The sequence below is a fragment of the Athene noctua genome, chromosome 3 (genome assembly GCF_965140245.1).
Source record: "Athene noctua chromosome 3, bAthNoc1.hap1.1, whole genome shotgun sequence".
NCBI lineage: Eukaryota > Metazoa > Chordata > Aves > Strigiformes > Strigidae > Athene > Athene noctua.
The window spans coordinates 71,856,059-71,878,742 of NC_134039.1; the positions used below are offsets into that span (position 1 = coordinate 71,856,059).

Below are 22,684 nucleotides of genomic sequence, written 5' to 3' on the forward strand. Positions count from 1 at the left end.
TAATATCTGCTCTGAGCATTCTTCACATTGTTGTACCAATGGTAATTGAACATTAGTACCCTGAAAAATGTTAGCCTAAAGATAACTCAGTAAAGAAACACCACAGAAAAAGATTCATATAGAATAGTAAATGGGTGCCTTCACTTGCTGAAATGATGGCAGTGAGTCACAGGGAAGGGAACAAGGGTAGCCGCGTTGCTGCCAAGATGCTCGGGGAGCTCCCATAGCCCTGTGTCCCTCCTTGAGGGTTTGTTGCTATTTGCACACAAAAGCTCATCAGGCAGCTCCAAGGGCAACAAGGCCTACTAGTAGAAAATGCTCGTTGATTCCCCTGTTGCCCTTAAAATACCTGAGGAAGAGCAGGATGGGGAGGAAGGTGCTTCTCTCTTGCCCTAGAAGTTATGGTGTTTGTAACAGTAACAAGCTGGTCCTGAAAGACAAAATGTCAACGTCTGTGTAACCCACTCCAATAACTGTGAATTTGATTCACTTGGGACAGCAAGAGTCTTGTGATTCTTTTGCCAAAGGGCAATGGCTTCTAGCAGCAGCCTGTGTAGAAATGCCAGTGGTAGAGGAAGGGTGGCAGCAACCAGAGCATCATCATCTCCCCATTATCCTGCCCTCTCTGGCTTTCTGCATCCTTTCCTTTTGCTGTCTGTCACTGTTCCACCTTCTCTGTCTTCTCTGCCAGCACTGGGCAACCTGAGGGCATGGAGAGCACCTGCCTGGCGCTCCCAGGGAGGAGGCTGCCTTGCAGAAGGGCCCTGTGGCCCTGCTGGGAGGCAGCAAACCATCCCTGTGGCGGCCATTGCCTCTCCTCTCCATCTCCAGCACCACCCACAGCAGCCCTCCCTCCTTCTTCAGCAGTAGAAAATGAACTGGGTCGGCGGCAGCCGGTGAGTGAAACTCTTTAAAGGCTGCTAGAAATGGCCCCATGCTGAAGCAGTGTCCCTTCACAGATTGGGCACAGCCATGGTGCAGGCCCAGTGTCCCTTCAGAGCCTGGGCATGGCCAGGGTGGGTGTAACCTCCCAGGTGTCCCCTCACAGATCAGGCACAGGCATAGTGTGTGTGGCACCCCCTCCCTCTCGTGTCCCCTCACAGACTGGGCATGGCCATGGTGGGTGTGACTGACCCAGTGTAGCACCAGGATGTGTGTAACTGCCACGGTGTCCCCTCACAGAACAGCAGGGCCGCAGTGTGTGTTTCAGGCCTGGTGTCCCCTCACAGAGAAGCAGGCCATGGTGTGTGTGACAGTCCTGGTGTCCCCTCCTGACCCAGACTGTGTGAGGGGATGCAGATGCCCTCCCACACCAGGCAGGGTGGGTCTCGTCTGGGACTAGTATCTCTCCACAGACTGGGGCTGGGTGAGGCTCTTGTGCCTGGGCCTTTCCTCATGCTCTATCACAGTGATTACCATTTGGGGAAAAAGATGTATAGTTATTGAGATCTACTGAAACAGTAAAATAATCACCAGCTGAGTTGTAACATTAAAAAAAAAAAGGATAATGCTCAGTTTCTTTAGGTGCTATGCCATCTGCCTATCTACTAGAAATTTAAACCCACAGATTTTGTCAGCCATTTGAAAGTCACTTTGCTAAACACAACTTTATAATCATCCTGACTCTATGACAAATCAAGCTAAAATAATGCTTTACCCATCTGGAAGTCTTCCCAGCAAAATGAGGTTTCTGAAAGTTGCCTATATGACGCAGGGGGAAGGGACAGCTTCGGTTTCAAAAAAGAAAAACAACCCCAACTTTGTCCTAAGTGCCTGTCTATCATACTATTCTGTCTGTAAGAAAAAGCAGGTGAAGGAGTATTGCACTCACTTAGCAAACAGCAGATCAGCCTGCTGCTGTCTGCTGCTGTTAATTATCTGTCAGGATTCCTCAGGTGAGTCTGGGATTTGTATTTCAGTGTCAGAAAAACTATCCATTACTGGAGCTACTACCCACTGCAGGGGTAAAAGTTATGTTCATATATTTAGAAACTGTGTTCTAACTTTAATCACAGTAAAAAAAAAAAAAAAAAGTAAGTAATTCCAAGGGGATCTCCATTATTTCTAACTCTCAAAAAAAAGTCCTAATCTTACTGACCCAAGGATTGCAGCCATGCTCGCCCTGCTCACAGTGGTGACCCAGAGCTCCAATTTTATGCACCATGTCCTGTAGGTAAATCATTTAAAACTATGTTTAAGATATAATTCTCTCCTATATTGCACAAACTGCAGCCCAATAAAACTTGTAGTGACAAAATGTTCACAATATTCTGTAAAGTCCCAAAAGGTAGTCCCCAAAAGGCACTTGTACTGTGCTCCTTCATTTTCTTTGCTGATAAGGTTTTGTAACTCTGTTGCAGCATAACAAAGAAAATTAGGAGAAAATACTATATTGAGAAAGATTTTTTGTGTTTTAAGAAGTTAATCGATGAAATGTTGCATTACAGGTCAACTAAAAGCTTTTAACTCCAAACATTCAATGTGTTTGGTAGCCCTAAGATAGAATGTGGTCCCATCTTTACCTGAGTAAACCACGATCAATCCGACTTCCAACAGATGCATGTTGACTTTACTACCTGAAGGTTTTGTCCATTATAACATAGCATAACATAACATATTTGTGTTCTAAATTCTCAATACCATCAATACTTTTACAATTAAACCAGTAATAATTTGCATCTTTCAGGAGCAGAATCATATTAAAGCAGGAAAGGAGAAAACAAAAGGTAAACAGTTCTAGCCATCTTGCATTTTATACTGCTATATAAATGCTTCAGTTGGTTTACTTAGGAAAAACTTTCAAGCGTTTGGAGTGAGTCAGAACTATAACTTAGCAGTTGTAATGTGTTTGCCTGACTGCATGTAACTTTTAGGGAACAAGTCTTGTTGTAGGTTTACTACGCTGAATTCCAGCAGGAAGAGGAGGGAGTAGGAGAAGGCATGAATGAGTGAATGTGCACAATTTAAGTTTTACTGAATTACTTCTGTTACTATATTTTGTTGGTATGTGCTGACACACGGGTTTGCTTGAAGCCTCACAGTAACAATCACGTGGTCAGCTAGCCTAACAGTTACACGTATACACAGCTATTTTTCTGGGCTACATAAAAGAATGTTAGGCTCACTGAAGTACTTCATTCCAGCATTTGCAAAAGTAGGCCATCTTATTTGTATTTTGAATCTGAAAGTGAAATGATAGAATCAAATTTATCCCTAGCATAGCAGAAGACATTTCAAACAGGAAAGAGAAAGAAAACAGTAAGGTAAAATAGTTATAACCACAATAAGAGAAGTCAGTTTCCTCCTCAGCAGCAGGGAAAAAAGACACAGTATATGAAAGCTCCACCACTTGAAGCTGGTACCAGCCAATGCCCAGAGCAGATGCACTGGCATATACAGGAAGAGGAAAAACAGGCTGATACTATGGAGACAGTTTCTGAAATGAAAACCTTTACCTAAGGGAATGTGGGAGCTACCAGCAGCTTGTTGTCCCTGTTGCTTTCCCAGTCTCCTGAAGTCCTGTGAGTTCTCAGAATACCTTTTTTTCTCAGGGATTTGGTCTAAGCCATGTAATTTCCATTTCAACTATGTAATTTGCTTCAGTGGAGGAGAGAAAACAGAAAAGGATCCAAGACAGGCTTGGTTTTAGTAATTTAGTGCTGAATTACTAAATTACTACACACAACGGTAATTCTGTAATTGCTATTACACAATTAATAGTAACGTAGTAATTTATAGGTGATGGGAAGAAAATACCTGGGTCACTGAAGGAACATGGATACATTTTGGGGGTGTGGACTCCAAAGCAATATGTATTTTGAAGTGTTGATTTGTACACAGGCTGAATTTACCTTACTGCAGATATTCTTCTTAACTGAAGAACAGGTGTTTTCCACAGATGATAACATCCTAGAAAGCTAAAGATTATGATATAATAAATTATACTGGAAAATAGTTACCAACAAACATGTTGGGTATATTAGTTACATGTAATCTGCAGTCATGAGAGGAATTACAATTCAGAAGAAAAGCGTATGTTTTGGCATAGCCTTCAGTTTTCAGTATCCTTCTTGTGGTTAAAATAAAGAAATCTTACTGGTTTTATTCATCTGCTGTGCTTGATGCTAGTGATTTTAAGATGATTACTAATAGTCCCCTACAAACTGAAGATTTTTGTTTCCTAAATTTTCCAGAATTATCTGCCTGATGTATTCAAAGTGTTAGTCATGTCTCTTTTTATTTCTCACAACAAAAAGCCTTTCTGAAGTCCCAGTCTTAGAGATTTTTCTTCTTTACTTTTTTCTCTTTTTTCTGTCACAAGACTATTTTCAATGTTGAGAAAGACAAATTTGGAGAACAATAAACCCTTTGTGTCATTATAGATGGCTGTGTGTAGGTAATCTTGTCGATTTATTTGCCTACTAGTTTATAAGTTGCCTAAAAAGCCCAAGTTTAAACTTTTAAAGACTTTCGTTGCAGAATTTTGATATGTCCTTTATTTTAAATAAATATTTTTATGATCATACACAAAATTTGAAGCATGAGTGTTTAAGGACGAAGTTTTTGGCATTAAGAGAACAGTGATTTATTTTGAATATGACTAGAGTATACTTGCAGTCTTGTTCAAGGCAATAAAAATAAACTAAATAACAGTAGACAGGGTGTGAAATTCAGAGAGATTTAATCATGTGATTTTATTATTAGGATTTATTTACCAAGTCTTGAATGATAATTTGAAAAGAATTATATATGCTGCTAATGTTAACGCTTCTGTCAAAAACTTATTCTGTCTTTTAACAAATGTAGGAGTTCTTTGAAAAGAAGAAACTTAAATCAAAGATGAAGCTTCTGGGAGTACCGTCTCCTAAAAGTTCAGCAGTCAGTTTAGATCTCCTCAATCTGTATGTTGTTAACCAGATATCAACCAAAAAAGAAAACACTGGTGAGTTTAGTGTAACAATGTTCTGACTTTACAGATAATAGAATCAGTTATCCTTAATTATTACTGCTATTATTTTAGTTCTTGTTCTTCCACTTATAACTTAATGCTCAAGTAAGTGTTGTTTTGCTTTTAAAATAAAAAATTGTAAGTAAATACAAAAACAATGATTGAATAAAAAGTCAAGACATAAGAAGAATCAGATAACCTTGGTACTGCCTACTTCACCTTTAAAACTGTGTAACACTTACGCACCTTCCTCATTCCATTCATTAATTTTACCCTACACTGACTTTTTTTTCTCTTTGCCATTGAATGGGTCCATTAGTGTTTCACTTCCTTTTTAGTAACTTTTGTGGCACATTTGGAATAGTCTGTCAGTTCTACCCAGAGTAACTTTCTTAAAATCCATCGTTAAGCTCCTAAAAAAACATCTCTGCAACTTGAGTGCTAACTCTTTACATGTAGATGGGGTGCCTAGGGACATGGTTTAGTGGTGGACTTGGCAGTGCTAGGTTAATGGTTGGACTCGATGATCTTAAAGGTCTTTACCAACCTAAATGCTTCTATGATTCCTATCCTCCGTCACATATTCATAAACCAGATTGTGGAAAATTTGTTGTCCTGTGCTCAGGAAGATTAGGTGAGGAGGGCAACAGAGCCTGTCTACACACAGCAGATGACGATAAATAATTTTATGCTATAATGCCATTTAGAAGAAAGCTCTTGCATTGCTAGTAACAAAGAAAGCAAAAAATATGGCTTTAAATGGATTAGGAAACCTAAACCAACAACTTTTGTACTCTAATGAAAATTCAGGAAGTTCAAAACTTTCTTCAAGCCCAGCACTGACATTCCAGATACTCTCATTGCAGAGAACACGAGGAAGCCAGTCCATGTTAATATCACTAAAGATGTAAAAATACCTGTTAGGAGGCAGAATGTAGAGCTTCCCATGTCATCACTACATATACAACGTACGTCAAACTTAGATGGCATCCAGAACAGGTACTTGTATAAAATAGGCAGTAGTGAATCTATAATGAAGTTCTGGAAAAGGTATTTCACGATGATTTTATATTTGGGGTATTAAGTAAACATACATATACCATTCTAAGACAGAAGTTTCATAATCACTCCTAGTATTACAGTGATACTCTTAATATGAGAGAGTAAATAAATGTATTGTAAATAAAAAGCTGTAAATGAAGCTGAGAGATTTTCTTTAAAGAGTTTCTTTACTCATGTCAGGTACATACACTAAGTTTATCTCACAGACCAGGCTATTCAAATAGCGTTTTCTGCTTGCACTGTTTTCTCATCCAACTTCAGACACCCTAAAGTGGCTGACTCACACACTGGCTGCTCATAACTGCTTAAGAATCAGGCCTTTTTAAGATGTGTGGAAAAATATTCTTAAATTATTTTGAAATTAATACTCAGAATGTTTTAAATTTTATACCTTGTATTTCATAGGATGTTTTTATTCATTTTACAAGGTTACAAAAACAAGTATTGGACAGCAGAAGGCAGCATCTCTCAGAGAAAGTAAAATACCAGCATAATGTAAGTTTATTGTTCCCACTGATGTAAAGCTAAAAATGTGCAGCAATGGCTGTATTTTTAAGTGATTTTTCAGGGACCAAATCTCATGGATAGTGAAACATGTAAAGTCTTCCTCTTTAAGGCTATATTGATATTTTATTTGGCAGTCATATTTTATATTTGTTCCTGCTATTTCTTACATATTTCTTGAAAGGCTCACCTTGTTTTAGGCATTTTCCAAAATAATTAAGAATATCTGTGCCCTAAGCTAGTCACATAGGACAGAGGTTATGGAGAAGAGGCTGAGGCCAACAACAGGTAAATTAAAAACAATATGCAAAAATGCGAAGTGATGAAATATGAGAAGCATAGACAGAAGTGAGTCTTTGAGAGGAATTTAAGCACAAGTCTCAGTGGGTACAATTGGGAAGTTCTTACACTCATTGAAGTTACAGCGAAAAACATTCTCTAGATGGAATTTAAGCTTTTTTTAATGACCCATTCTACTGTTTCATAAAAAAAAGCTAAACAAAAAACCCACTCAAGTTAGTAAATCTGTTAGAAGACAGTTTACATGACTCAGACTTGCTTGATAATATAGCTCCACTGATTTCTGCTGTTCATATCAGATAGGAATCTGAGGGAAAGATGCTTGCAAAAGATGCTTGCACTGTATTGTTCTGAGTTTTCTTGGCCTATTCATGTTTTCCTAGAATGAGAAAGAAAGATGTTTTTCTGGTGTTAGGAGTTCCTTTCTTTGGAGTTGGGAAGAATTCCTTAGTATAGGTGAAAGGTTTAGCTGTATAATGTGTTTCAGCTACGATCCCCATGAGCTGCCACTACTTTTTTGGATATTCACATTAAGTCAGCCTTCCCTTATAGTCATAAGGGAATGTCTTGAAGACAGAGAGGACATATTTCAGATTTAGTGTGGCCAGAAATAATGGATCAAAATGCTAGCTAAGTTTCTCCTCAACCTCCACTTGTACATACATATTTACATCAGTTTATTAAAACACTTGATAATGCAGCATGCACACACAGAAAGCTAATATAATATATGGATCAAAACATAAAGTCTAAGTCCTGTATGTTGCAAAGAATTGTTTTTAAGATATTATTAAGTTGAAGTATACCCAATTTAATTAATTAAGATACATCCACTTTATTAAGCAGAAAGAGGGGTTATAAAAATAAAAATTTTCAGTTTTCTGGAAACTTAGAGTTTTATGGTGCAAAGATTTTGTGCAATTAATGTACGAGGCTTTTTGCACTCCATCAATAGCTTGTGTTCTTTCATGGGACAAACTGGATTGCAGGCATTACTTCCATGTAGCTGTGGATACAGAGACATGCCATGAGTTTTGCCTTCAAATTTCTCCTTGTGTTCTGATCTGCTTGAGATAACATTGTTGGTATCACAACACACTGGAGTTCACTCCTCAATGGATTAAAATATTTTTCATTTTACTACTTACGAACCAAGTCAGCAGATCATTTACCTACACATCTAAAGCTAAAAATGTATTTATACCCATCTCTCCTCAGGGCAACATTTGTGTGCATGCTTCAACTTAAGTAGCTACTTATGTTATTCCCTGAAATAAGCCCTTGTTACCTTCATTTTTAGTGAAAAAATCATATCAAAATACATGAATATTTTTGCTTGCATGTGGTATATTTGCAGAGATGTAAAAGATATGGAAAGGTTTGATTACTTTGAACTTTATGCTTACATCAAAACAGTTTTAGATAAATATCTCTTGGCTATGTTTTGTCTAGTTATCACAAGTAACAAAATTAAAGTGTGCTGACTCTAGTATGGAACATGAAGACAACACAGCAAGAGATTTTAGTGCCTGTCCATTGTCCTCTACTGGTTTTTGGTCCTCTAACTGCACACAACTTTTAGAAGAAAATTTCAACACAAAGCTAATGGGCAACACTTGGGAACAGACCTATGAAGAGAAGCTGCAAACCCAGGTTTGGTTAATATTTTGTCATTTCCACAGAATTACTTTAAACTAACTTTCATTTATTTGGGGTGTAGAATTAGCATAATGGTGAAGATAATTATGAATCAGCATTTCCTGTAGGCTGGTGGCAGTCAATATTACATATATACAAATATATTTCTTTTATTGTTATAAAATACGCTTAACTTGAGCTTTTGTTCACTGAGCTCTCAGTATCACTGAAATATGCATAAAGAGAGTCACATACTGCTGACTTTCTTTTGTTTCTGGCTTGTAAAGTTGGTTAAAGAAAATGGAAATGTATTACAGATATAAATACAACTTTCTTAAATGTACAGTTAGTATAACTGGGTATCGTATCACCCCAGGTGATCACTGTGACCTAATTTGTAATGATGCAGTGTCTCAGTGAGTAACATACTTCGTACAATATTCTCACTGCTCCTAAAAGGATTGAGAAAAGCCTGATGTTCAACTCAAGTAAAGTTTAAGAAATGATTGAAAGTTATTTTTCTGATGCATAAAACTGGTTTTTTTTTTTTCTTTTTGTTAACTTTGGGGTTCTTAAAAAAAAATCATCCTTAGGAAAGTAATAGCAAATATACTCTATTTTTTGAAAATATATTATTTATTGAAAATAATAAACCAAATTCTATGTGTGTCACCAGTGGTATTTTAAAGTCTTGAGGTAAGTGAGGAAGGAGTACTTCAGGGTTTCAGAAGGGGAAATGTTGGGTTGTTCAGGGAATGGGTAGGCAGAAATGTACAGAAAGCTGACCTAAAGGACAAAGGAGGATGTTTTCAAAACACAAGGACAGTCCACCTCAGTGTGCAAGAGAATGAGTAGGTCCTGGAGGCCAGTTTGGCTAAATCGGGGAACTCCTGAGTGAGCTCAGATGCAAAAGGGATGTGTGGAAGGAGGCATGGGCAATTCAGGAAGAATACAGCAGCATCCCCTGAGCTTGGAGGGGTGGCATTAGGATGGTCAGAGCTGAAACTCACAAGGGGTGAGAAGGGCACCAAGGAGGACTTCTATAGGTATGTCATCAGCAAAAGGAAACCAAGGGAAATGCTAAATAGAGTTGAGACCTAGTGACAAAGGACATGGAAAAGTCTGAGGCACTCGAGACCTGCTTTGCTTCAGGCTTTTCTGACAAGGTCTGCTCTCTGGCACATCTTAAAGCTCAGTAGAAAGTTTGGGGGAGAATAGTAAAAAACAGTAGTGGAGGAAAAAGTTGGGAAATCCCTAGTAACCTGGACATAAAGAAATACATAGGACTGGGACAGGGTGTGCCCAAGTATATTGAGGGAGTTGGATGACATCACTGCAGGGCAGTTGTCTATCATCTTTAAAAGACTGTGGTGATCAGGAAAGCTTCTCAGTGACAAGAAATACACAAATGTTATGCCCATCTGCAAAAACATAAGCACGATCTGAGGAAGTATTATCTCACCTCTGTCCCTGAAAGGATTATGGAGCTAGACCTCCCAGAGGCAATTTCAAGGTACATGAAGAACAAGAAGGTGACTGTAAACAGTCATCATAGATTTACCAAGACCATACGATGCCTAATGAACCTGACTGCCTTCTGTGATGAAATTGCTAGCTCTATGAATAAGGGAAAGAATCAGATATTTACCTTGACTTTAGGAAGGCTTTTGACAAGGTTTCCTCTTGGATCCTAGTAGCCAAAGTGGGGCTATACGAACCAGATGAGTGGACAATAAGATGGGTAAAAAATGACTGTTACCATCATGCTCAAAGTAGTTGTCTGTCAGCTAAAGTCTAATTTGCAACAGGTCAGTAATGGCAGGGATCCCCAGAGATTAATACCAAGTCCAGTACATCTTCATTAGAGAGTTGGACAGTGGGACAGAATGCACCCTCAACGGGTCCATGCATGACACCAAACTGGCTGAGTGATCATTACAGTAGCAGGGCTGCTACTCAGAGGGATCTTCACAAGAAGGCGGCCACCAGAAACTTCATAGTTTGACACAGAGAAATACAAAGCCCTGTACCTCGGCAGAAATAACCCTGCCTGTCAGTGCAGGTGGGGCCTGACTGATCAGGCAGCAGTTTTGCAGAGCAGGATCTGGGGGTGCTGGTGGACAACAAGTTGTACGTGAGTCAGCAGTGTGCCCTTGTAGAAGCAAAGGCCAACTACATAGATGGCTCTATTAAAAAGGGCATACCCAGCAGTCAAAGGCAAGTGATTGTTTCCTTTTGAGCAGCATATGTGAGAACACATCTGAAATACTGTGTCCAGTTCTGGGACCCCCAGTACAAGAGAGAGATCAACAAACTGTGGCAAGACCAATGAAGGGTCACAAAATCTGTTAGGAGATTGGAGCACATGATGAATGTGGAGAGATTGGACCTTTCACAGCCTGGTAAAGAGAAGGCCATGGGGCTGTGGGGTGAACTAAGTGCTGTCTTCCACAGTCTGAACAGTTACAGACAGGACAGAGGCAGAGGTACACAGTGAAATGGCAAGAAGTAAAAGTCACAAGTTTCCACAATGGAAACTCTGTATAGGAAAAAAATATTGCCATAAAAGAGGCTAAGCATCAGAAGAGGCCACCCCAACAGGCTGTGGAATCTCAGTCCTGAACAATCCTGGACAATCTGGCCTAACCTTGAAGCTGGCCCAGTTTTGAGCAGGTGGGATTAGATGCCTCCTGAGGTCCCTTCTAGACCAGATTATGTGATCTTCAGTGGAACATCAGCTTGTTACAGTCTATCAAGGTTGTTCATACTATGGGAGGACAGGGTGCTAAAAGGACATTTTGCATATTAACAGTGATATGCAAATATGGAAAAGTATGAGTTATACAGAATTCAGCTGGGCTGTAATAAGTTTTGGGCTGCAAAGGGGTTTGGGCTTCCACTGTAAAGATAAAAAGAAGTAAAAATAGTGGGGAAACATGTATATTGTTCGCAAACCCAGCCTTAAAGTTTTAAACACTATAACCATTATATATATTCAGAGTTTGACAGCTTCTACTGTTTTCTCAGCCAGGAAATAGTTCTGATCAAGACCCTTGGATAATAAAACCTCTGAGCCAGTGTATTTTCAGGAAGTCTGATACAGTGCTTGAGGAACTGTTTAAGCCATTGCATAGGTAGGCAGTGATTTTACATTAGCAATAGAAATAACAGTCAAGTTTAAATAAGAAAAATACTAAAATAACCTTGATTAATCATTTTTTCACTGGTTTTTGGTGCTTTTCAAATAGAAATTGAAATTAAAAGCAAAGACTGAACATACCATTCTATTTAAATTTGCTGAAAGGCAGCAAAATGTGAATTTTAGGTAGGTGCTTGGAATCATAATCTATTTTTTGCAACATCACAAACATGATGGTGTTACTGAATTCACCCTAAGTGAGAAGCACAGCTTTACTAAGAGGCCACAGGGAGGGTAGCTGCCCCAGCTCTCATTAGTTTTTGTCATTGTTGCAAGTTCTTTTCTGATTACCTTGATGCTGTGGCAATTGAGCAACTTCTCCACCTACACTGTTTACATTTGGGATTCCCGGAACAAATAATTTCTTCTGTTTCGTATATGATCCTACTATAGCATTTTTTTTTTTTTTTTAGAATTAGTTTAGTAATACTTTTATGAGAATATATACCTTTTAAAAGAATGGATAGATATCTAGAGTATATTTCTTTTTGTATGTGCTGTTTAAAAATCTTTTTAATCACAGAGGGTTTAGGGCCAGACTCATTTATACTAAACATTTTATTTCAGTTTCTTTCCATGGGCTCTTGCCTTCAATCTAGAGGTCTTACAGGGGTAATCTTTCTTTACCCTTTTTATTCTGTAAGTCAGCTGTCTGGTTGAATGTTCTTGTCAGTCTCTAGCTTTGGCTGGATAGAACCATGTCCTGGGTTTTTCTTTTTAGTATCTGGTATAGTGCTGTGGTTTGGAATTAGGATGAGAATAATGTTGATAACGCACTGATGTTTTAGTTGTTGCTGAGCAGTCCTTATACTAAGTTGAGGACTTTTCAGCTTCTCATACTGCCCTGCCAGCAGAAGCTGGGAGTGCACAAGAAGCTGGGAGGGGGCATAGCAAGGTCAGATGGCTCAGATGAGCCAGAGGGATATTCCATACCATATGACGTCATGCTCAGTATATAAACTGAAGGGAGCTGGCTGAGGGACATCACGGTTTGGGGGTTGTCTGGGCATCGGTCAACAGGTGGTGAGCAATTGTACTGTGCATCACTTGTTTTGTATATTCTATTATTATTATTTCCCTTTCCTTTTCTATCCTATGAAATGGTCTTTATCTCAACCTACAAGTTTTACCTTTTTTCTTCCCAATTCTCTTCCCTATCCCACCAGTATAGGTGGAGTGAGTGAGCATATGTGTGGTGCTTAATTGCCAGCTGAGGTTAAACCACGACAAGCCATAAAAAGGCCACATATTATTTTGCTGTTCCTGAATTACTTATAACCTGTTTGCCTGGGAGGTCAAGTGACTGATAAGTTCACTGACCACATGATAACAGATGATAGCATCAGCTTCCAGTCTTAGCCACCTTAACGTTCTCTCTCCTCATAGCTTCTTCCAACTATCTCCAGCAAACTGGAGATAACATTCTCCTTACTGTATCTTAGTGAATTCCTGATGAATATCCTTACATTAAAGCCCTACTTAACCTTATCTCACCTACATATCCCCTTTCATTCCTCCACAGGCCTTCAGGCCTCCACTCATCAGTTTATGGCATCTTCCTTAGTACTCCGCCCATTCGTGGCTCACTAACAACATCTCCTTTACAACTGTTCTTCAAATCTATTTATTTGTATCATCCTTGTTTTGTTTTCATCCATTGTAGCCATAAATTCTTATACCTCAAGATCTGGAAGTTCTCCTGGGAGGGGACCGTTTTTCGCTGTATGCGAAAAGCATAAACTTACATAATTGTTTAATGTAATTGTAACATACTGAAGATGTAATCAATGCGCATACATCTGAGAGCTGTCATTAAATATTAACTAAAAATTTTAGGTGTCTTATTTCCTCATCTACTATTACTTAGCATTACAAAATGTTCAGCTGGAGTGAAGAAGGAGCCTCTGAACTGCTTCACAAAATGGTTTTACGTTCCTCGTGTAGATTTATGCAAGTTTCTCCAGAAACAAACTCCAGCGTGTTTAGCCTTTTCAAACTGTTCTGGGGAGGTTTCTATAAGTAGAGGACACTACTTTCTCATTTAAGTTCTCTAGGATCTTTATCCAGTTCCAAGTATTTGCTGATCAAAACATTACAGAATTTTTCTCCAGTAAGAGTTTTCTGTACTACGTTTCAGTTTTCAAGTTCCATTGATAGCATTGCTCAAAATTTTTTGAAGAAATGGCATTTTTTGAGCAGCCACCTTTGCCAATTGTCTGTGCTTTAGAAGCCTCAACTTTTTGCTCAGATTTTCTGAAAGGTCAGTCAGCAGATCAAGTCTGGAAAAAAGCAGTGAAGGTGTTTGATTAAGAGCCAAGTAGGTGAAAGCATGATAGCTTTCATGCTGATAATGCTAGCATCTTCAAAACCACTACTATCAGAAGTGGAGTAGGAGTCATGGGTGGAGTGACACACTTCACTCGTAAGAGAGCGGTAGCAATGTGTTTGTTGATATAAAAGAGCAATTTAACAAAGTTTGACAGTAAATGTGGCAGTGGTTTAACAAGATTCAATGGCAAGGTTCACTTGACATTTACTACATAGAGGACAGGGTCAGACAAAACTGTCAGGGAGAGCTTCCAGTTGAGTCACAAGGTTCAGAATGGACCCTCTTGCTTTCTAAACTCCTCAGAAAAGAGATAGTCCTAGACTTGGTCAACAGTTTATGTCTAAAGGATTATGCATGCACAATCAAGCCTTTATATCACTTAAGATTTCAAAGTTTAGCATGCTGTTAATCACTTACCGAGAATCTGTTGTGGCAAGGACTCTCTCAACCTCGAGGAGTAACCTTAAGAGGAATCCCTGCTCAAGGGGAGATCTTGGTTGCAGTCCATTGCTGTGCAGGAGAGTTCAATGGGCCCTAGGCTGTCCACTATTTATGGAGTAAGAGCACTGACTTATAGTCATATTTGCATATGAACGACAGGTGTTAGTTTCTTCCAAATTTGTCTTGAGTTGGACATTGACCAGCACTGTGGTTAGGTGGGCACGTTGTTCAAATCAGTCCTTGGCTATTGTGTTGTTATCTATCTCCCCCGAATCCACTTTGAGTAGGATGCAGCCCATCACGACCAGAGGCATCCATTACCACCGCCACTGGTGGTTGTCAGCTGAGCAGAGTTGTGGGACATACAGGCCGGGTTGGGGGCGGGGAGTACACTGCCACAGTAGGGAAGTATGGGCAGAACAAAATGTCTGATTGGCCTCCTGACAGTGGAACAGAAAAAAAAAAAATCTGTTCTGAATTAGGGTTACTGACCTCAAGTACAAAGGGAAGTCACTTGCTCAAGAGCTCAGGAATTAAGCAGCACACAGAGCTTATTATGACCTTTCAGTACAGGAGAGAACTGTAGTCTTGAAGAATAAACTGTTTTTATGAACGGAAGAAGCCGTCTTCCTCTTTTTTTTTTTTTTTTTTTTCCCCCCCAAAGTAGCCTTCTTTGGTCAGCTGGTGGAGCAGCAGTGACATACTGTGGCTGATTTTATAAATCACAGTTCCCTACTCAGGAAGGTGACTCATGTCTTGGGATGTTTGGAGACATGAAACAATGCCTTTTAAACCAACCTTACTATAAAGTGGAAATAAAATACAGGACACTACTTCAGTTGAAATAATGTACATTTGGGACAACAGCAAACGTGATGAGCAGTAAAGTCTTTGAGATTTTTATCATCAAGTTATTGTAGTTTGTTGTGTTAGCAGTTAGTATTTTGCTTATTTATGTACTGAGCAAACTGGTTTTTTCCTTTCTATCCCCTCTCAACCTCACCCCCCACCCCCAGGCTGGGCTATATGAATTCTGCCAGCAAGAATCCAGTGATAATGACCAGTAACGAATCAGAAAACAGTGAAGGAATAAAAGAATCATTGTTTGATGTTGTGAAAGAAACTGCAGAACTGGAAGCTCCCCAAGATGGAAGTGACTTTTCCTTTCTGGCACTGTTTGAAGATGAGAGCAAACCAATCCATAATAATCCTTCCACAAAGCATTTTAATCCTTTTGTTAACCAAAGCAGTACTGCCATTTTTTTCATTGATCATGATGATAGAAATCAAATGACCAACAGAAATTATCCTTATGATACTAGAGAGGCTTATCCTGCCATCAATACAAAAAAAAGTTCTGTAGACAGACAACTTGAAGGCATTTTCACAGCTCCAGGACAGGTTTTACTTAAAAGTAACAATGCCTCAAGTGCAAGCTACGAGAATACCAGTGGACTTCATAAAACCCACCTGCAGGACTGTCATGAGGGACAGCAGTGCTTCATACTCTCTGAAAAGAAAGAAAAACCTGCAAACCTTGAAAAAAATGGTGCGTGTCATTATTTTAAGGACATATATTCTTGGTTTTACTCTCCTTTTAAAGACATATGTTTTTATAACCAGAGATGTGTCTGTCCTGACCAAAAACATGTAGCGATTTAATTTTAAATCCAGTTATTTAAATTATTTTTAAAAGTTCACAGAAGCATTTATGTTTCAAATTGCATTTATGTTATTGCATTTTAAAATCAAGGTTTACTTTATTTTAGAGTCATTTGCTTATCATCATGATCAGCAGATTAACTTTGAGAATGTACAGGATGATTCAAGAAGAAAAAAAAGGTGAGTGCCATAGAATTTATCAGTCATCTACACGCTAGTGGTAACTGCAGAGAACTGGAGAAATCCTGCTAAGAGGATATGAAGGCAAAATTCCAAAAGGATTACTGAGTACCCAGTTTTCCCAGTAAAAATAGTAGTGAATAATGTGAATAAATTTATGCACAGGTAAGTCCTTTATATCATTGTTCATCTGTCTATAACAAGTACAGAGAAAGGCTTTTTCATGGGGCAATTCTGAGTCCCTGAAGTTAGGCTGTTGCTCTGACTTGCTCTCTAAAAGACCCTGTCTCCTTCCATTGATTACAGAGGAAGTTACTGTCTTTCCTGGACTAAAGTTAGCATATGTGAGTGCGCCATGTTTTACAAAACAGTTTTATAAAAGTCTTTGATCCATAACACCTTCCATTTTACAAAGCAGCGCTATCTTCTGTTATCCCTCATACTACATTTTGTGTTTCAACAGAAGTGAAGTTTGTGAAAAACAGATTCTTGGTGTTACATCTAAGGTTCAGAAATAAGTTCAATGCTCTCAATAATGGGAAACATTTCATGGTTACTGAAGGCAAAATAAAAATTGAAGACAAAAAAAGTCACCAGTAATGATTTTAATTCAGAAAGAAAATAAAAGTACAGGAGGGGAAATCACTTACCAGAGAATTCTGTGTTTGCACCCCTCAGTGATGATGAGTCTGTGAAAGAATCAGCCTGGAGACAGAACCAGCTCTTTGGATTTAAAGAGGTAACTTTTTAAAGAGACATAATTTTTGTCAAACCTACTGTTTGCATCATTCATTTGAGGTGGAGAAGGAATGTCCACAACAGTTAGAAGCTGAATTTAGCTTCACTGAATTAGCTTCTGAGGAAATTCCTTTTTTGTCAGGGTTTATGTAAGGAATCCAGAAAGAACAGCTTCTAGTGAAGTGGTTCAGATAGATAGTTCTTTCAGGCTGTCATTTACATGGTTTGATTCACACCTAAGCTGATGCCTGAAATACATTGTGCAAAAGTTATGCACAATTAACCCTTAGGGTCAGATTTTGTAGGCAGTGCCCAGACATTATATGCAGGACACTTCCGTATTGTAAAGGAGCTTTATGTCAGGATACATATAAAGAATATTTTATCTATTTTGCCTGGAGAAGTCACGCAGGTACATGCAGTATTGCTCAGTGGTTTTGTACCTCTTAAAATAATTTGCAGTACAGTGCAGTGAATTCTTTATGTAATAAAGAAACTGAATGTTTCTCACCTGAGGAGCTGATCCAGCTGAATCCTCACTATTAACACTTAATTATTTTTAAAAGTTCACAGCAGCACAAGAGAAAGAGTGTAAGTTTGGAGGGAGTTCAAATCTTCTCAAGGTGGAGAAGGGTTAGTACCATTTCATTATTAATCAAAAAATCAGATATTTCTTTACATGTGAAACTGTAATAGTTACTTTTATATCCAGGGAGAATGTTTTGACCTTTTTAGGATGTTACATTTGATGAGGGCTTGTATTTTTGATTCACACAGTACTGTTTAAAGAAGACTAGCATTACCAGGTAAAAGAACTATCTGTGTTTGCTTTTCCTTGAAGAGGTAAATTCAGGTTAACTTCTCCCTGGTGAGTATTACACACATATTTTTCACTGTCCCATTTCCTCCGAAGTTGTCCCCTAAACTGAAAAGACAGCTCTGAAAGTCGGGGTAACTAATATAATATAAATATAAATCCACAAGAGAGGTCAAGAGTATTATCTGAACCATGGCTCAAGTTTACTAACATCATCATATAGTAAATGTGCCAAGTAAATGCCAGTAATTTTCTTTCCTTCCATTCCTGCAGACCTCAGCTGATGGGAAAAAATCTTTGACATGTTTTTTGTATTAATTAATATCTTTGTTAGATGTTTGACATATGCCATTTTACTGGTCCAGTCTTTACTAATATTTATTCTCTCCCACTAGACTATATGCTGTCATTCCACATGTGAACAGAATGAGAGGAATCAGGAGGGAGACCCCACATCTTTTCTGCTCCCTCATTAGCTGTAGGGCTCAGCTGTGCTGGCTGTATTTCAGAGCAGAAGATCTCCTGAGGGCCTCCGAGAGAAAAAGATGTAACCTGCATGGCAGCCAGTGTGTGCAGGGAGTTTGCTGTAGTCTCTCCTTGCCCTTGCTCTGCAGAGTCTTTCCTCCTTTTGGGTAGCACATTTCTGCTGCTGGTGCAGGCTGCTGATTAACAGCATAGCTGAAGCTTTGGGGCACCCGTTGCACACTTTCTGTTAAGACGTGTTAGCTTGAGAGGAGAAGAATTGGCTATTGCCGAGAACTAGATTGACATCATTAACACTTTATTCTTTAAACAGTATCTTAAAACTGCATCAGGTGTAGTCATGTTTAATTCTACATGCTGTACTTGAGAGTTGGATGTTTCGGGAATTTTTGGTGAGTAAGCTTTCTTTCCTTTTCGTCTCATTTTTCAGATGTGGAGTCAGCAGTCGGTCTCCCTGTTACTTGCCAAGGCAGACAGAGTCCCAACAGGGTGAGTACTGCCCCTTTATGGCTTTGCAGGGTACATTTGAATTATATCTGTGTGCCTGAGTGCATCTAAGGGTGGATGTAGCTGGAATCTTATTTACGTTTTTGTTTTGTACAAGGCAACATCATGTGTGAGGAAGACAAGAAAAGATTAGCTGTAAATTTTCCTAAGTAGTTTAACAGACATGTGGTCTGGTCTCTTGATAATACCAGGCCTTGTGGAATTACAGGAAAATGACTGTGGGAAGATGCAAAGCAAGCTTCTGTATTCTTCCTTGATGTACAGCTACCTCACATCCCATGCCTGTAAGGCAGGTGGATTTGACACACTGTGTTTTCAGCCATTCTTGAACAACAAAATGCCACAATATAAGAATATAAATTCTGTGTGAGAGTGAAATTCTACCTTACTCGCCTTCTCGTCAACAAGTACACCCTGCCACAGGTACACCCTCGGAAAAAGAATTAAAAAAACCAACCCAAACTACCAAAATCTGGCCTTTCTGTTTATTTAATTAACTTAGTCATCAATGTAGTCCTTAGTATTGAACTATTTATAACAGCTGCATTCACACAATTCTGTTCAAACAGTCTGAAGAGGAAGATGCAGCCAAAAAGAAGGAATATCTGAACAATCAGTCCTTGAAGATCAGTGATGTCAACCTAGTCTCAGGCTCAGCAAACACAGAGTGCCCCAAGACCTCTCACACCAGACCTCTCCAGCCCAGAAGTACTCTGACTAGAGAAGAAGCAAACCCTCTTCAGGAGAAAAGGTCTGTTTTATGTGCCACAGAGGAGGAAAGTAAAAACCAGCCCGCCCCATCTGAGGGCAGCTCCTTACCCCAAGCCCTCAAACGAGGGCATGCCACTCGCAGTACCCGCCGTGATGTTTGGTCGCAGACTGAGAGCTCTGTTCCAGAAGCAGAGAAGGTGGATGTCGCCACCCAGTGTGGCAGGATGCGGGTGTGCAGCTGTGGGGGCTCCCGCCCCTCTGTCCGCAGCCCGGGGGGGGTCCCCCCTCCCAGCGCCGCGAGCACCGCTGGAGGGCACAAAATGCCGGCCCCTGAGGGGCTGCAGCCTGCCGGCACGGGCGGCGCCGCCGCAACAGCGGCATCTTCTGCTGAACCCGAGTATCTGAGCTTGGTTGGCAGGAGGACTCTAGAGGTGCTGAACTTTGTTGAAATAATAAAGGAGAGAGGTAAGCACTGACCAGCTAGAATGGCTTGTAAGGAATAGAGAAGTTTTGTCCTGTTCTCAGTGTGTTTCATTTAATTGGAATATCTTGATTTTTTTCTAGCCTGGTTAGACAAAATAGTTGTTTGCTGTTTATTTGCTTTACATTAGTATTAACTATAGATCTATATCTACCGACTGCCACCTCTAAGAATGGATTTCTATAGATCTCTAACTGTTAACACAGGATTTTACAATAGCCTAGTAAATGTAAACCTTAAGAATTAGATTGGCTTCCCCACCATATATCCACAGGATTCTGTAGGTTGGGATTGACTTTGCTTCTCTTGAAGGGAGTGGATAGATTCTGTTTCACTTCAAAACATACTTGATGTGGCTCTTAGTTCAGAACTGTTTTCTGATTCTTATCCATTTTAACAGACAAACTACCCACTGCCATATGTTTGTGCTAAGTACAAAAATGGGAAACAAAAGAAAGTCTACAACTGCAAACATAGAATGTAACTTTAAAAGAACTAACTTAATACTTTTTACAAAAATAGTGCTTAATTTTCCTTCCATAGCAGTTCTACTGATTCATTCTGTGGCTGTTAACACTGATGAATCTTTTATGTGTTTGTATTTTGCCTGCAGACTGAAAATCTGAAATGCTTTCCTCTTCATTTCAGTATTTGTGTGAAGCTACAACTTACAACAAATAAAAGTTTCTGATAATACTGTTTCTGGGTGATATTCTTTCCTTCTAAGAAAGTTCCTAGTAAAGGTGTCAGGGAGATTCACTCTGTTATGACATCTTCCACTTGTATACACTTTTACTTCCATACACATCTCTCTATATATAGATGTTCTGTGTGTCTGTGTGTGTGTGTGTGTATATAAAAGTGTGTGGTGTACAAAAGTGTGTGGTGTACATGCTGGCATTAGCCAGCTGGTTGCGGGCAGGGATCCTCTTCATTACAAATGGGCTTGGGCAGAAGCTATGCTGAAGACTATAGTTTAAACAGTGCAGGAGATTTGCTTTTATAAGGTTAATATATTATACTTTCTCCCTTGGAGACAGCTGTTAAAAGATTCACTGCCCTCATTCTCACCAAGTCAGTTTCTTTTATTTCTACATTTTGTAATAAAAGGTTTTGCAGATGAAGGGCTGTGTGTCAGCCAGCCCTGATGAGACCCGTCACCATTCTTTGTCTCCATTATCATCATCAAAGTAGTGGCTGTGCTGCCTTTTTTTTTTTTTTTTTTTTTTGCTGGCTTTTATTTTTGAAGAGCCCATTTTAAAAGAAGGTCTACACTGCTCAACAGTTTGCAAGTTTATGGTTATGCCATTTTAAAAACAGTGTTTCAGGAATTTCAGCGGACTTTTCTGTACTTGGAAGAAACCAGCATTGTCTTTTATATATATAAATTGCATACACGGGAAGTGGTTTGCACAGCTGGACTTCTGAAATGCGTAACTACCATTTAGCCAATTCACTGCCCACTTTGTAAGGCCTGTCATAAGCAGATTTTATTTTGTAGGTAGACTCTATTGTCAGAGTGAGCTCCCAAGTAATTTTTTCATCTGAAACCATAATGTTCATCTTCTTCACAGGAGCTATAATTTATTTGAGTAACAGCTATGATTTGCTGAGAGCTCAGCCATTACCGGGGGTTTGTAAGGCACCGTTGTTCACTCAGCGTTCCAAAGCCCGTGCAGGCTGTGCCACTCCAGCAGCCGCCCCTGCTGCCTGGCGTTCGGACACCTGGAAGGCGGGCGTTTTCCCGCCAGTCCCCTGCGCCTCGTACATACCCGGTGGTCTTCCCAGTGGTGTGTGTCCAGCGTCATGGCCCTCCCCACCGGGACTGCCCCAGCCCGCTTGGTCTGCCAGCCACCTGCAATATGCTGTGGCAGAGGCCATGTCGCAGCTAAAAGCTCCCGCACTATACACTTGAGATCTGAGGGGTTTTATTAGACTGGCAGATGTAAAGTCGTCACATGGCCAGAGAGTTCTCTGGTGGCTGTGCTTAGAGAGATGCTGAAGTGACCCAAGGCAAACTGCCATTAACTTGCAATGGAAGTTATGCTCCTGATTTCTGGCATCGGTGCTGGGATGTTTGAATTTTATTTTGTTTTACAGTAAAGTGAGGTACCCGAGTTCAGGCATATACTCCTGATCTGCAGAGCTAGCCTCTGAGCGGAACATATTGCCAGCCTGCTCCTGTGACCCTACGGGACAAAGAGTGCAGTCAGAACTGGGAAAAGAGAACTGTTTGCACACTATGGATGTGTATGGGTGAAGTGCTAAGGCTTGGAAAACCAGCCCAAGCCGGAGTTGACCTATAGATGAATCCTGTATATTTTTTAACTGATAACCATTGTGCTAGTAGGTATTGTACTAAGTTATAACAAACCACCTATTCTGATGTAAAAAGTGCTAAAGCATTGAAATACTGAAGCCTGAACAACAGGCCACAAGCCGAAGCTGCTAACTTAGTATGTAATCATTAACAAAGTATGTAAACTCACTAGTGAAAGATGCAGCTTAGACAAAATATTATCAGTAGTAAGAGGAGAACGTATCCAACTTCCCTTGTTTAGCCTTGTTCAAGGCTGAGAACCCAAGTGTTTGGCCTTGTTAGAAACTCCCTTGGTTTCACCCCCTGAGCCCTGGCCAGGCTTTGGGTGGAATCCAACAGGAGAATGAAACCAGAAATTTTCTGC

At 39.7% G+C, this 22,684-nt stretch overlaps 1 protein-coding gene across 1 annotated transcript; it reads left to right on the forward strand.

The window, feature by feature from the left end:
• The first annotated feature begins 2,695 nt into the window (after window positions 1-2,695).
• Window positions 2,696-20,253, forward strand: REDIC1 (regulator of DNA class I crossover intermediates 1). The gene is made up of 12 exons (XM_074901681.1): window positions 2,696-2,726; window positions 4,807-4,942; window positions 5,815-5,947; window positions 6,439-6,505; window positions 8,267-8,467; window positions 11,480-11,586; window positions 15,438-15,970; window positions 16,191-16,263; window positions 16,942-17,002; window positions 17,568-17,634; window positions 18,699-18,790; window positions 19,378-20,253. The coding sequence occupies exons 2-12, from the start codon at window positions 4,840-4,842 to the stop codon at window positions 19,993-19,995; spliced, it is 2,055 nt and encodes a 684-aa protein (XP_074757782.1). The 5' UTR covers window positions 2,696-2,726; window positions 4,807-4,839; the 3' UTR covers window positions 19,996-20,253.
• Window positions 20,254-22,684: the final 2,431 nt, after the last annotated feature.